At 41.7% G+C, this 16,431-nt stretch overlaps 1 protein-coding gene across 1 annotated transcript; it reads right to left on the bottom strand.

The window, feature by feature from the left end:
• Positions 1 to 5,831: 5,831 nt before the first annotated feature.
• On the bottom strand, positions 5,832 to 16,431 carry FLVCR1 (FLVCR choline and heme transporter 1). The gene is made up of 10 exons (XM_009955642.2): positions 15,781 to 16,431; positions 12,188 to 12,332; positions 11,510 to 11,650; positions 11,130 to 11,197; positions 10,765 to 10,868; positions 9,473 to 9,583; positions 8,344 to 8,449; positions 8,016 to 8,127; positions 7,244 to 7,311; positions 5,832 to 5,894 (listed from the first exon to the last, which is right to left on the bottom strand). Exons 1-10 carry the CDS (start codon positions 16,429 to 16,431, stop codon positions 5,832 to 5,834), a joined length of 1,569 nt encoding a protein of 522 aa, XP_009953944.2.

Here is a 16,431-nt window from a genome sequence, read left to right as displayed (position 1 = left end):
TCTGACAATGCCCCTTAGTTATTATTTACAACTTTTTTTTTAACGGCCAAAGCATTGCTACAGGCAGAAGCAGTTTATTGAGAAAAGATTGGAAATTGGCATCCCAGAAGCTGAATTTTGATCACACCTGATATTAAGCGGCCTTACAAACCAGTAACTGTGCCTAACCAGTGCCAGTACTTAGCCTTTTTTTTTTTTTTTTACTGCAACATACATGCTGAAGTCCTTTCTACAAAGTTCAGGATATTGTTTTGTCTTCTGAAAGACGTTGTTTAATTGAAGATATAAATACTGATTTACAAGACGGTCAGATAAGGTTAGCTCATTGTGAAGCACAGCCAGAAGGAAATCCATCAGACTCCTAAGAAACCTTTCCAGCCCAGGAAGCAGCAGGACGGTTAGGCACCTTCGTATTTTATCTGTGCACAAAACCACATCGCTTTCTGGATGGGCCTCCTCCCAACTATAGAAACAACTCCCCTGCCTCCGCACACCCACCCCCCCCCAAAAAAAAGAAAAGGATTTTCCTTCTGGAATGGTTTTCACTAATCAGTCAGGAGTGCTTCACATCTCCCACTTACCTGATGAGGTTTCAAGTGTTTTCTTTCAAGAAAGAACAGGTGTCTGCCAAAAAATGAACTTTAAAGACAATAATAATTTGCTGTGATTGTTCCTTCCCAGCTGTGGAAATGTTTAAATTGCAATGCTAAATGGAAATACAGCCTACAGCTTTTGTAGGACACTGTAAGAAGAATACAGTCCTACTGTCCTAGTTGTAAAATGAAGAGCCCATCTCAAGGTTCATCCCACTGTTGAAGTAGATGCTAGAGTTTCACAACAAAAGGCTTGTTTCCTGTGCTCTGCAGCACCTGCAGCCTCCTGTGAAGAATCTGGTGTACAAAAGTAGCTGAGGTAATCCCAGTTTTGTGGAGAAGGGAGACAAAAAAAACAACAAACTTTTTCTTACAGTGACTGCTTTCTTCGAAGTAGGTTCCTCACTTACCTGGCTTACCACTGATGTGCTGGGGATCAACACTAAGCACCTGAAGACAAGCGACAGAACCCTTGCGGAGTGTTCACAATGGTCCTACTGTGCTCCCACTGAAGACAGCTCTGGTTTTAGAAACAAACGTTGGGCCATAACTGAATGCAATGTCTCAATCTATCCTCTCTAAAAAGTTATCCTACCCACTCTCCCCAGGTAATCTCTTGGCAGTCTACAGCTGGGTGTTCTAATAAGGTATTTGCCCTCCCCTTAAGGAGATGACTTTGGATTGTTCTGCTTTAGGTGTAACTGCACTTTCTTTTCCTCGTAGACATTTTCCAAAGCAAAAGAGGAGAAAGGACTATGCTAGAGCAGTGCAACTCAACTACTGATGCTAATATTTTAATTCCACGCCCTGAGAAAGTTTCTCTGTAAGCCAATACTCTTGTGTAGAATGTTTATATATACTGCATACATGCACTCTGCATATGTGTTCATGCATGTTTGTTAATGACACTGTGTATCGTTCACTTATAAAATTTTCCTACATTAAATAGCAGCTTCTAAGGAAAAAATCAGCAGCTGTCAAAAATGGTAATCTTGGCTCCAATCAAGTTACATGTTATACACTTTATTAGTAACATATAATGGTAATGAATTATGCCACACACATACACACATACGTACAATATTGCAATCAGAGAATATTCATAAGGAATTTTTAATCTTCTCTTGAAACAAAGATTGGGACGCTAACAAACCCAAAATACTACAGCAAAAATACTTGCTATCTTCACGAGAAGAACAAAGACATAAGCAGTAAATAACATGGGTCTTACATGGAAATACATTTCTCTTCGGAATATATTTTGCTTAATTTGTTCTAGTTCATGTGTTAACATCACTTCTCCCTCTTCACAGACATCAGGCCAAATGGCGGTGGTGGCGAAATCAATGGGCTTGTGGTCTACGAATCAATAGTAGCCTATAACACTTAAGATGGTGGTAGGTACATACATGTATTAAAATACAGCAACCGGAAAGGTCACACGTCCCCATTCACACAGGAAAACTCATGAGTTCACAGAATGGAAAATGAAAGCAATAAACACTCATAGCTTAACCCAATTTCACTTGGTTGTAGATACACATGATAGTCCAAATAATTCTCAAAAAGCATTTTTTCATTAGGCAACATGAGGTGGCAGCTCTAATTACACACTCCAGCGATTGTCTCTGAAACAACAGACTGTCTTGATAAAAGAGATGACCAAGAGGATGAAGTTAGGAAAGCCCTATTAACCCAAAATGATTCATATGTGTTCTTCTCACTTCTTCCCTTGTTCTTTCTTGCTTGTAAAGCATAAGCACCCAGCAACAGAAAGAGATGCTATTAAAGACAAGCGCTCATCTACAAAATAAATGCCCTGAAGAACTTCTCTACCAAGCTGAAGAAGCAAGCTCCTGATTGCAGCAATTCCAGACTACACTTTACAGGTCTTGTATTTTCACACCCAGCCAACAGAAATTAGGGGTTTAAGTCCATTTTAGGAATCCTAAATAAAAATGGGTCAATGTTCTCTGGGTCTCTCCCACGGAAGTGAGCAAAAGTTTAACATGGTCTGGAAGAAACAAGGAAATACAGTGCTATTTTAAAGGCTAATCCCCAAATCTTGTAGCCAACTGCACACCCTGCTGGGCCCCTGGGAACTTGGGGGCAGCCCCCTTGCTTACGCTCACCATTACATGAGTTCTCTTGCATCTTCTAGAGTTCTCTTGAAGCACTTAGAAGAAAAGCATAGTGAAAAGCAAAAGCTGATGCATGGGATTGGAATGCCTCTCTTCACTTGGTTTCCCACTCCATCCTCTCATAGTTGACATGTAATTCCATTCATTAAACGGTTACCTCTTTAAGCAGTTACGATTTTTAGCCCCCACCTCTGCTCTTACTGGACAGCTGAGCCAGAATCTCACTGCTAAGAGAGTCAGAAAGCCTATTTCCAGTTCCAGATGGATGTTCCATTGGGTGGACTGTTGTTAGTTTAAAAACAAAAATTAAAAGCAAAAAACCAAAGCCCCAACTACCCCAAATTTATTTCTGCCATGAGCTAGAAACCTGCTTCTTGACAGACAGATTGTAAATTTATTGCATAAAATACTGGTTTGTTCTTTATTTGCTCTTTATTTTGCTGCTGAGCCTTTTATTGAAATACTTTATCATTGCCTGGAAAGAGCTCACAGGTTTCCAACTTTCAAGCTCCTTTTATAGAGGGAGTATTAAATCCAGGATGTAATTAAGCCTTCATTATTAGGAACATTTTCTTTTCAGGGACCCAGCAGGGTTTCCAGCACGCCAAAATTTTGTTTGGACCTTTTCAGAGGGTAGCCAAGTAATTTGGCAGAAGATAAAAAACACAAGGAGCCAGAACAGCTAAATATTTTTTCAATAAACAGCTGAACATAACTAAAGAAACTGGAAACTAGTAGTAACAAAAGGAATTAAAAAATAAATTTTAAAAAGAAAGAAAAAAGCTCAGTCTTTGAATGTGAACAGTGTGTACTGGACATCTCAGAAAGCATTCTGGATACTGCCAAAGACTTTGTATTGGACATCTGAAAACAACTCCCCAAAATTGGAAAAATATTATCTTGTTAAGATTTTGTAACAGCAGAAGTACAACACAACCACAGGCCATGAACACAAATATTTAATGAGTCTGTATCTTGCTGAAGAACATCTATATTTTGGAACACATTATCATCATTTTTCCAAAGGGAAAAGCCACCCACAGATATAAAAAGGCAGGAATTTTCACTTTCCTCACTCGGGCTGAAAACATGTGCATCCCTTGATGGGGCAGCTTACATCACAGCAAGTCATTAAATGTAAAGAGCTGGCATAATGAAAGCATCTCTACATCCACTCCTACACTGTTGCCTGCCGTTTGAATATCTGTGAGTTACTTTTCCTATATTCAGCTACCTCATCAGAAGACTCTTCTCATAGAGCTCGCCTCCCCAGGAGCAGCAAGGTGTGCCCATTTTCTCTCTAGCACAGCACCTGGCAAAGAGACATGGACCCTTTTTGGAAAGGAGAGTATTCCCACCATGCTTCGCTTATTCCAATATGTGTATCGCCATTCAGTCTTCCCATGTCTGAAGCATTTATCATACAAAATGTTAAATCAAGATCATCAAGTTTGGAGGCTAAGTTTAGAAAGTCAAGTTTACAGGGTCCTTTTTATATAAAAGGAATTCTCTAAATCTACAGTAAAATAAGAAAAAGAAAAGCATTTAACAATACTTATCATACTGAAAGACTATCTTGGAGTGAAAAAGTTCCCCACATCCAACTGTAACAATCTGTGGAAAACTTCAAGTAGGATTCCACCTCCTGGATAGCACTACATCTGTGGGAACTCAAAGAGATGGCAGCATTGATGGTACTGAACCTGCCGGCTCAGCTTAAAGTCTGCTAAAGCTTAAATGTTTGCAAAAAGCCTGCTAACTCACGTCTGACTTTTTTAGTAATAGTAGGGCCTCAGTTTATTTGTAGTGGTGTCGATTCCGTAAGTGTGTAGTTAGAGCACTAGGTAAAGGAGAATATTTTCAGAAGCACTGCCGTGAGAAATCCACATCCCAAATTCAGAAAAATGTAGTAACACAAGGTGAACGTTAATGAAGCCTGCTCCTTCTGTAGCTAAGATGCATGATATAAACACCAAATATTTCATCAGACAAAATGAAACATCACTATTTTCCTTTCAGTCATCCTTACAGCTTTTAACAAACTGCAAAAGACATGATTTAAGTCATACAAGCACAAAAATTTCACAAGACAAATGATACAACTCATAATGCAGAGAAATAAATGCAAAAAAGGATAGAACACATTTTCTGATAGTCCACAAATATTCAGAGGAGCTTTAACACACAAAATAGAATTTCTTCAGCAGCACTGATTAAACTCAAGATGAGGCAGGGATCTTCTTTACAAAGTAAAGGCACCAGCTCTTTGTAAACACGTACTCCTCTCACTTTAACTGAGAAAGCACCCAAAATATTCCGTGGAGGCAACCTGTGTGATAGTGTTCCATTGCCTATAAATACTTCACGGTACAGATATCAAAGGCCTTTCTCTTGTTTTTACTGTAGCAAATAACAAATGTTTTTTCTTCGATTTATTTAGTGGGAAACTCTTTAAATCTCCCCAGAAATGTTACAATGAATTTATATGACAGTGTTTTCTCTTATCTGCCTTCTGATATCTATCAAGAAGTTTCAAGGCAAATGACATGTCAGATGCCAGTATGAAACACACACATTTGCAGTCATCTCTCGTTTTCAGTATTGTGCTATAGACCGTTTCCCAGAAGGAACCGTTGGCTTATATTAAAAATACAAATACATTTTAAAAAAAAGGAACATGTGAACATCCTCCAGCTGTGCAGCTACCTACTCTCTGACTTTTCAAATGCACTAGCAAAGACTGAATGAGAAAAGATTAGATACTTCTGGTCATGACAACTGTACTTCAGGATTCCAGATTTTTTCAAGTATGCATCCTGAAGGTACATGTCTCTCTAGCGTGGAGAGTATCCACACAGTTCTTTACTAATGAAACGGCAAAACATTAAAACTGTTAAAACAAATATGCCATACAGAGGTGAATTGTTTGCGTCTTGGGCAAAATGAACCGAGGTCTTCATAGCTTCCACTGCACAACTATCACCAGTATCACCAAACACATTTTACTACTTATACACACAAATCCAGTGATTACACTAATTAATATTGTTCAGTATCCAACCAAACTTGTGCATTTCTAAGTCACCTTCTTTCAGCTTTATAAAGCCGACTGAATTTTTAAGGTAGTACTTTCAGGTTCTACAGGACTGTCAACTGGTACCTGGAGAGGGGGGGGGAAAAAAAAAGCACAAATTAGGCTAGACTCCAACAGTATATGTAGGTAATTAGCCAAATTAGGCATTTATAGAAAGCCCTGTTCTTGCTTCCCTCTGTAATGGAAGAAAACCACAAAAAACCCCCACAGAATTGAGTTTTCTTAGTATAACTCTAAAGTATATATGTACTGCATATAGATATTTATCACGTGGATTAACTTTCAGGTTTTTTCTCCATTACCTTTAAACACGGTAGAATCTTGATGATCAAGGTTTGATATCAAAGTACTATTGTATCTCATCAACACAGGCAGCTCTCAATTACTTACGGTAATACCAGGACAAGGACTCCAGGCTTTTGTTACACCCTGGCTAATATAAATGAAGCTGTGCAACAATGTAGGCTAATTAACAAGGTGCTAACGGAAAACAGACAAGTCACAGACCACTGCCTATCGTCAGCAGGTACACCCCCCCCCAGCCCTGACGCAGGCTGCTAAACCCACAGGAGGCCACACTGTGCTCACACAGCTGCACAGGTTTCAGGTTCAAGTCAGCTCCTATAGCATCAGCTTGGAAGTTTCTGACCTTATGCAGACACTAACAGTGTGCATCACAGATGATCAAAAGCTGCTACATATGCAAGACATCTATGCACAAAAAGAAGTGTGGCAGAGGATCTTGCAACATCTGACTCCAAAAAGCTGTTTCATTATCTTGATCCAAATGATCAAAAAACCCACAGCACTGAAAAAAGTTTCCAATGACAGCCTTATTTCTGCTAGTAACTGTGACAATTTGGAAAAGCTGCTGAGATATGGCCTCGGGACCTCCTGAACAGCGGGAAGTGCTGTGCGCTCTCTTCATTCAAATTGAGAGGGTGCTCAGCAGAACAACAGACCTGGCTCTTCATGCACCGCAGTACAGAAACTGCAGCATGGCTTCTGTTCACCAGACACTGACTTCACTTAAAGCGACTGCAGGCATTCTAAATAAAATATGTAGTCTACAGCACAACCTCCTAACCCAACACTCGAAAAGGCTTCATAGTTTACAATGCTACCTGCAAATATGAAAAAGCAAGATTCAAGCAATAAAATCAGACATTAATATTAGCTACTTAAAATTCAGGAAAATCTGAGAGCAGAAGGTCTTTTAGTTTCTTCACGGGAGCTAAGGGGAGAACCTGACATATGATATGATATGGCAGCATCCCATGTAGCTCTCATTCCAAAACAGCATGGAAACAGTTGTAAGTTTCTGTCCATTACTCTTTTGCTATCAATATTATTATGCCAATAGAAGCCAAGAATTAAAGTACAGTAACACAATGATGGCAAGAGTCACCACTTACAGCTTTAACATCCAAATTCATAATCCCTGAATTCACATTGTGTCTTCGCAAATCTGATTTTATTAAGGCTGAAACAAAAAAAAAAAAAAAAAAAAAAAAAAAGAGAAAGCTGGTTCACAACTTTGCAAGGACATGCATTTCAAGGGAAATGTTTGTACAGTGCAAGCACACAAAAGCTACTTTCAGCACATATTCAAAATACTCATAGTCACTCTTGTGAGATTTGAACTTACTGACAAATTTGCTCAGAAAGCACACACAGAAAATGACAATAAAAGCTTTTAAACCATGAGTACTTAAAGCAAAGCTTGATGGTTTTAGCACTTTCAGCACATTTGTAAGTACCAGCATGTGAAGTCACTGGTACAGTTCAGGAATACATCAGCAGTTTCTTGCATTTGGAAAACTGCAAACTGCCTCCATTTATGTATTTGCTTACTTTTACTATCCTACTCTGGAAACAGACATCTGCGTCAAATTCAAGATATGACTCAAGAAATGAGTGACAGATGGCTGTCCATATATTAGCAACATCTTCCTTAAAACAAAGGGTGTGCACACAGCAAGTATTTAAAGTGAAAAACAAAGCAAAAAAACCCCAAACCAACCCCAAACTCTGCACTTATAACTTGTCAGCCCAGACAGAAAGCCACATATTTAAATCCTAGCTGTTCGAGACATCTAAAAAAAACCCCAGAAATTCACTATCTCAAAAAATCCTCCACATTTTCACACTAAAGAGAAATCATTACTTACATTTCTGATTAATTACCTGTTAAGATAATGCCCACAAAAATCCAAGCACAAAGAAAGAGGTTTCCTGCACGAGGACTGTAGTCTGTGGTGAGTTTTCCTTGAACAAGTGTAAAGACAATTCCAAATATCTATAAACAAACAAGTCACTTCACCAGGATCACACAGGAAACAGTCATCACTTTACCTTGCAAAGTTTCAGGTCACATCTTACGGAAATCAAATTAAAAAAATTAAGGCGACAGCCACACAGAGACTTAGCAGCCAAGTTTAAGAAAGCCTTCTTAGATTCGAGCAGAGTGGCCTTCCTGAACATTACTTCACTATAAGCAATAAAATTATATAACCTGTGCTGATGCATTAAGGAGACCTGAGGAAGTGCCTTCAGACTCTGGGTATGTAATTTCCACAGCAAATTCAAACCCAAGTGGGAGATAGCCAGTCATGAAGAACCTGTTGAAGAGGAGAGTAAGAGGATGACAGGTGAGGCCTTCATCTATTACTACAGCTAAGAAAATCAAACACAAACACATGGTAGTATGGATTAGCTGGTATTCTGAACTGTCTGTTTTCAAGACCTAACACTTTTCAATACTTGCTTTGCCTGCCCGATTCCCTCAACCTCACTCAACAATTTTAGTCATACAGCTCTCTTTTTAGGACAAGGACGTTTTAACTTATTTGTCCTGTTTCCCATAACCACCTGCACTCCACTCCATACATATGAAACAACCTTCTCTGACCAGTCCACAAGCCACTCCATAATTGAAGCCAACTACTTTCAAATGAAAGACATGCACAATCATTATTTGATCAGCCCAGACATGTACGCCGAAGGACAAAAAGAGACCATCAGTGGGGAGGGAGGCTGGACACTGGAATGTCTGCTAGAAGCTCCTGTGGAAGACGAGGGGATCAACGGGTGACAGGAGGAGCAGGGGCTTAACAGAGTCGAGGTTCGTTAATTGGTTTTTAAACTGAAACTCTCAAGATATTTCTGGCTCTACCTTGACTGCCACGTCTGGATACAGCACTATTCCCTCAGCACCTTTCGGGGCTTCTAGATTATGTATCTATGAGAAGTGCTCATGCTCTTCTGAGCAAACAAAGCACCCAGCATGTTGCTTGGGCTATCAAAATATAGATTAATCAAAACGCACAGAAGCCAGTCTTCCTGGACTTTCCCAGTTAAACTCTAATCACTTATTCACTGGTCAACAGAAAGATTCAGCTTTACTGCAGACAGCTTTTTGAATTGGAACCAGAGAAACTGACCACATACAGACTTCTGTTATGTCCATAAAAATGTTAAATGAAATTCACTGAAAAGTGAGTCACTTCAGATTTATTCTGATGTAAGAGAAGGTGAAACCCTAGTAAACTCTATATGTGAGCTATAGGCATAGGTTGAGAGCCTGGTAACAGAATATACAGTAGAATCTGCAGTAAGTCTTCTAGCCCTCTTTAATTGCTCACCCAAGTACTCCTCCAGTCACGAACACTACTATAAGGTATCCGAGGTCCAGGGTGAAAGTAAATACCAGCAACCCAATGAAAGACAGAATGTAAACAATCAAAGTAGTTTGCCTGCAACCCAACAACAACAACAAAAAAATTAACATAGTTAACATAAGGTCATAGCACTTTGCTAAAGCACAGAAGAGTAACGTCACTTACTCTCTAACAACTCACATTCTACAACTATAAAATTTGCTTCATATAATTCTGACTCAAACATATCATGCAATGAGAACGTATCCCTTCCCAAACCCATTATTGCCTTGGTTATACAGCTGCTTCACTTGAGGCTAAAGAGACTTCCTCACACTCTCAAAGAGTGGACAATCACAGCAGATACTATTACCTTAAGACTATTTTAGTTCTGCGCTATGTTGTACCTCTCAACCATTCTGCAGCGCTGCCCATTATACAATACATCAATACATGGGCAGCCAAATCGAACCCTATTAGCAATAAAAGTCAGTCTAAGAGGCAAGTCAAACAAATCTCATTACAATGTTCTATTTATTTCAAGTCTGGAATAAGGGATGTCATCCAAAATATTAAAGCACATATCACTTATTTATAAACCAAAACACATGCAGAAACAAAGCCAACCTACAGCATTAACATCCATTAGGTGTCTAGAGCTCTTGCACATAATGTACTAAGAGTCACAGGGGGGAACTACTCCACCACAAGCAACGCTCCAGGCAACTGCTTGCTCCTGGGGGGCACCACACCATGGGTGATGGACCTGGGAGTTCCCACCCCAGAACAAAGTTCCGCTCCATGGTCATCCCCCGAATTAAAGCAAATGTTATGCTTACTAATAGGACCAGGAGTAGTATTAAAAAAAAAAAAAAAAAAAAAGACTCCATCAACTGTCCATTTTACAAAACAACGCAGAGTAGGTTTCAAGTCTTTACGTTTTCCTAGGAGAAGTAGCCCACTGGGCCACATGGCCACTGTAGGTAGGACATACAGTGTCTTCCTTGTTAGCCTTGCACTCCTGAAGAGACAGGAGCAGACAGAAAACCCCTCTGCATCTTTGCATTCTCCTCTCACTTCTTTTGGCCAAGAACCAGTATGGGTCTCAGGCTTTTGCTGTAGCCTCAGAAACTAGTCTCCATCAAGGCCACTAAAAGATCAGGGATGAACCGCATTTTATCACCAGTTCACTTCAGCCCTTACGTTGCAGTATTTTTCTAGCTAGTAACTGCACCGCTCTCCTACCCCTAACCCCATACATGCCTACCCACACTTACTTGTATGTTTTAGTGTAATCCAGCCACAAACCACAAATAATCGAACCCACCATTCCTGCCACCACCAGTGTCAAGCCAATTCTCCCAGCGTTCACTTCTTCTCCCTTTCAACAAATATTTATATGGTGCTCATTAATAACTTGCTTCCACTCAGAGTCAAGTTCAGACCTCTCGGCAGTCATAAGTGCAAACAAACATTCCTATGACTCCCATAGCTGTACGGTGTAAGAAACTGTAGCAGGGTATAAAGGAAACCAAATGTCTGAGCACACATAGCACCTACATAATAGTAATAAACATCACCTCTGCAAATGTACAGTAAAAAAAAAAAAAAAAAAGATACAAGGAAGATCCATGAAACTTACCTCATAATGAGTTACTATCATCTGGTTTAATAACGTGGAGACAGAATAAAACGCCCCAGTCATAATACCTGCAGTACCAAAAGTAAAGCTTCAGTCATTCCAGGTGTAGCCATGCAGATCTGCTACCCTAAAGAGTTTATCTTCTGATATTTAAGACTCATATCAGAGGCAAAACCTTTCATCTGCCAGTTAAAAATCTCTTCACCAGACCTACAAATGGTATTTTGAATCCTGCCTGATTTTCCAGCACTGGCTGCTGAGTAAGTGAAAGTTTGACAATCCCTTCCCCGTAAAAAAACACCACCACAACTAAAATTTGATGTGCTTTCGGCACACGTTTGAACCGTTCCACCAAACTACAGCCAGACAGCACCACTTACCATAACTGATCAGCAAAAGTACAAATGGAATATTTTTGAACAAGTTAATAATCGACTGCTTGTAGGAGTAATCCTCGGGAGGTGTAGTTTGCAGAACTGCTTGAGAATAACTAGGAGGGTATTTGGGCTTTTCTTCAAACACTGGGGAAAAGAGAAGGAACAATTTTGATTTGTCTTTACTCAACTAATGCTTTCAGTTTTTGAAGTGTTTCAGTTTGATGAATTTCAGAAGATTAACTTGCGGTTTTTAAGACTTCCATGAAAAAAATATTCTAGATTTTCTCATGGAAGAATCAAACCACAGCCACACAGGATGTGCTAATTATTTGGTCACATCCGATTGCTACCAACATATGGTCAAAGACAGACTTAATCTGCAATGTGTTTAGACCTTTGTACCCGAATTGTAAGATTAACAGAGAGAGTTCACATTATATCATGATGTCCTTGTAGCAAAAAGCCTAAGTGAACTAAACATTCTGAGAGAGGTCAGCCCGTGTGAAGCACGACATACAGTAAACTGGTTGTCACTTAAACCTGGCTCACCCAGGTAAGTGAACACACGTAAACTGGAGAAAATATAACCTCAACTACTTTGAGCAAAGTCAGATGGTTTAAGTGAGATGTTGTCAACGCTCCCTATGGCCACCATTTAAATCACAAGAACAGAACACTTACCAACTCCTGTTAAGAAGAACAAAATTGTGGACACTATGGCTGTTCCGTAGAACATGATGCTGATGTTATGTGCCATTAGATCGATATCATTAGGTGTATTTGGAACCAGAACAGGTGGCAACAAAAAGCCAATTGCAGTGCCAAGCTGTAAAGCGAGAGAAGAAAACCCAAAATCATTTCCCCATGAACATAAAAATTAACAAAAGTGAAAAGCCTTACCAGGTAGAATTCAGAATTTATATCATAATAAGTATTAATAAGTCTATGAAGGAAAAGTGTTCCTTTAGTATCACACTTCCGAGCCATTTGTTCTCAATGACATTTCACAATCAGGTTTTCCATAACTCAGGTTTTAACCTTTTCATTTCTAAATGAAACTACAATACTACACCTTGTATACAGCACATTTAACTACCAAGCATTAAGGAAGTTTTTTTGCAGAAGAACCTTTCACAGGAAAATACTGTGCCTGCACGAAAATTTGCATCAGTCCTCCTGCAACTGAAGGCCTAGAGATGACAGAAGACTCCAGCTACTCTGTCAGAAAAGCTCTTTGCTTTTTCTCAATCAAAACACTCCACTTGATGGCACGATCCTGCCACTATATAACAAAGATTGACATGCAAGGTTTACTGCAGAAGTGATAGAGCAGAGAAAAGCAAGAGAATAGGAGCACCCTTATTAAGACACACAAAATCGAAACCTACATCTCCAATTATTGCTAAGGAATTAAAGAAAAAAAAAAAAAATCACAAAATAAAGTAGTAGTGGGTTTGTATCTGGAGTCAATTCCAACATAGCAACTGATTTTGTATTAAAAAAGAGACAAAAACCAAGGACTGAAATGTTGGGGATATATATAAAGCATTTTAAAACATGGGGCAACAACAGTCTTCAACTACAATTTATCTCTGCTGCTCCTCCAAAACTAAATTGTGTTTTAAAGTGTTAGAACGCTCTTTTTTTTTTTTTTTTTAACTCAAAACCCCTGCATCTATTTCAGGCAAAAATAAATAAATAAAAAAAAAAAAGAGTACCAAAGACTGTTAGAATAGCAAGTCCAACACTCAGAAAGTACTCAAACTAAAGGTGTGCCAATGTGCTTACAAAGCGCCCTTTGTGCACATGCTCAATGAGGGTTTTGCTGTTTTTTTTTTTCCCACAGACCATCAGATTTACACAGTATCCACTGCTCACCTGAAGAATTTGTTTCTTTTTCTCCTCATCCTTCAGTATATGAACGCTACAAACATGAACCGAGCACACAATTACTCTTTTTCTTAAGGCATGTTTTTTCCTCCTCCAATGTGAGCCAATACAGTACCTACAATATTCCAAGGAAGTCAGGTGACACCGTTTTTCACCTTTTACATCTAGAGAGGTCAAGGCCAGAAGGATCAAGAGCTCCAAGTCTGGTGTGCCCAGTTTAAGATGCTAAATACTTGTGGAAATCTGGCACTCCTAACAAGCCTTGACAGGTACATCGCTAGGTTCCCAGTGATTTGTGTTTCAACTGCAAACAATCAGCATCTCAAGAGATAATGGGAGCAATCTGATTTTTGATAACTACTCTGTCTCTCCCCTGCCTGCTGTCCCAGCCCTGTTTGCTTTGCTCTGAAGCTATGCAAAGTACCTGATAAGCCCAACAGCCCAGCTGGTTACAGCAACCCGATTCTGCCGCACAGTTCGCCTTGTGCAATTAAACAAGTACAGTGAGGCTGTATCGCAATGCGTATGCAGAAGCAAACCACATTGAGACATACAGACAACAGTTCTCACTTCCAAGTGCCCAATTCATCATTTCACTACCCTTTCAATCTAGCTTTTGAGGTTTTTTTTTTTTAAGAAAGCAAAAACTGAGAACAGAGGAGTTCTATTGTTCAACATCATATCAGTCTTCAAGGGTCACAAGCCGGACTGGGATCTCAAGACCTATGTAGCACACAGCTCTGAGCTAGCTGGGTATGGCACAGCTGCAGAATAAGCCATTAACCTTTGCGCAGAACTGACAGAAGATGATGAAACACGCTTTGTCAGTGAGTTTCACAGGTGTTTTCCTGGCAGAGGACCATTTTATCGGCACACTAAGACAAGTCCTAGCTTCTGGAGGGGAACACACTCCAGAAATAACTAAGGTTTATTTTGTTCACACCTCTGCTACCATTTTCCTTGTCCATCTTTCTTGTGGTTCCTATCCGCACAATCCCTGTGCTCCCACTCTCGTCCTGCACCACTTCAACTCCCACATCTCAGCATCCGAGTGAAGCACCAGTTTCAGACTCCAAGTTGGATCCTTGGCACTGTACTGCAGAACTGAACCATCAATAGCTCCTTGCTACTGGGAGGACTGGTGCATGTCAGGAAGAGTGGAAATTTAGCTGCCAAAGAAACCTTTAACCTGATTATGGGACGCAGATGCAAAATTTTTGCTCAACTGCTAAAACAACCAGCCAACAAACCTCGAAGTCTTCAGTCCAAAAGGGACAGTTGACTTGTCCACTGGAACACTTCAACACCAAAAAAATATCACTTTGGAAAATCACTGGGAAAACTGTAAACAGCCAGGTATGAGCTAATGAGCAACCCTAACTGTAAATATGTAACGCTAATATTACTGCTGTAATAATCCAAAGTGCACAAACATAAAATCATTAGACTCACATGAGGAAAAGCGAATGCCCTGTTACCTTAATCAAACTGTACCTACGACCTCAGCCTGCACCAGTGATGTTGATTGGAATCTTAATGTTTTGTTGCCACAAAAAAGCAGGGCCTGTGGCAGGGGGCGAGAACAAGGCTATGTGAGGAGAAAAAAAACACATCAGTATCATATTTTCACCTGTGCTTTCACCCGAGCTATTCCAGCTCTCTAAAACTGTCCAGGACCAGGGAGCTCAAGGAAATCCATGACCCAGTTATGAGCTCTCCAGAGTGGCCTGAACTATCACAGAGTTAGAGAAAACTTCATGCGTCACCAGGGCACTGACTACTGGCACTTAGTGATTCAAGGCCGTCTTTTAAAAAGCAGGAGTTAATATATGTTGGCACTGGGGCTCTCCGTGAAAGCTCACACGCTTCACCTCCCTCCAGCTAGGGGTAGATTCAGTTAGATTCAGTCAAATGAATGATGCCAAACGCATGAGACAAGATGCTGAATGCAAGAGGAAGAGAAAGAAGAGCAGGATGACTTCTGAAAAGGGCCTCAACTGATGTGCTCCAGGCATCTGTACTGACAGAAGCATGCAAGCTGCTACACACTGCCACACGGCCAGGGTCCTGCAAAGCAAGGCTGGTCGAGGAGGGTGGGACGTACCATCACCTCCACGCTCGCCCCTGCTCCATCACCTCCACGCTCGCCCCTGCTCCATCACCTCCACGCTCGCCCCTGCTCCATCACCTCCACGCTCGCCCCTGCTCCATCACCTCCACGCTCGCCCCTGCTCCATCGCTCCTCCTCTCTCCAATGCTGCCCCGTAACCATTTCTCAGAGAATGTTTTTTCCCACTTAACCGGCTTATTTTTAAATCAATGCCACACCAAGCTCTAAGAAAGCCCACTTCTCCAAACCCTCCCCTTGCCCACCTCCACCCTACCTGGTTGCCCAGCACGGCCACAGCGCAGGCGGTGGAGACCTCGGTGGGGCCGAACCAGACGGAGGCAATGCGTGAGGGCAGCCCCAGGATGAAGACCTGGGCCACGGCGCAGACGGCCTGGGCTGCCAGGGTGACGGGGTAGCGGTGGGGGGCCAGGCTGGCACACTTGAGCCAGGCGCCCAGGCCGTTGAGGCCGGCGCCCAGCAGGGCGGTGAGGCGCAGGCCGCGGGCGTCCAGCAGCCAGGTGGCGGGCAGGATCAGCGGCACGTAGGCCACCATGTACACCATGGAGAGCCAGTCTATCTGCGTGAAGGAGACGCCGTAGAAGCCGGCGAAGACGTTGCTGAGGATGCTGTACTGGATCCACTGGAAAGCGTTCACCAGCGAGTAGCAGCTGAAGACGGCCAGCACCGCCAGCCGCCGCCGCGACAGGCGCGTCTCCACCCGCCCGCTGCCCGCCGACAGCATGGCCTCGGCCTCGGCCTCCGCCCGCGCCCCACCGCCCGCCGGGGCCGCCCGCTCCCCGCCGTCCTCCGCCTCCTTGCCCGGGAGGAAGCCGTTGCAGCGCTGCAGGGGGGGCACGGCGGCGGCCGCTGGCATCTCCCCGCTCTCCCCCTCCGCCTCCTCCTCGCCGCCGCCGTCCTCCACCAT

Source organism: Leptosomus discolor, chromosome 2 (assembly GCF_034619465.1).
Source record: "Leptosomus discolor isolate bLepDis1 chromosome 2, bLepDis1.hap2, whole genome shotgun sequence".
NCBI classification, from domain to species: Eukaryota; Metazoa; Chordata; class Aves; order Leptosomiformes; family Leptosomidae; genus Leptosomus; species Leptosomus discolor.
The sequence above is the reverse complement of the archived record's forward strand: the minus strand, read 5'-3'. Positions and strand labels throughout refer to the sequence as shown.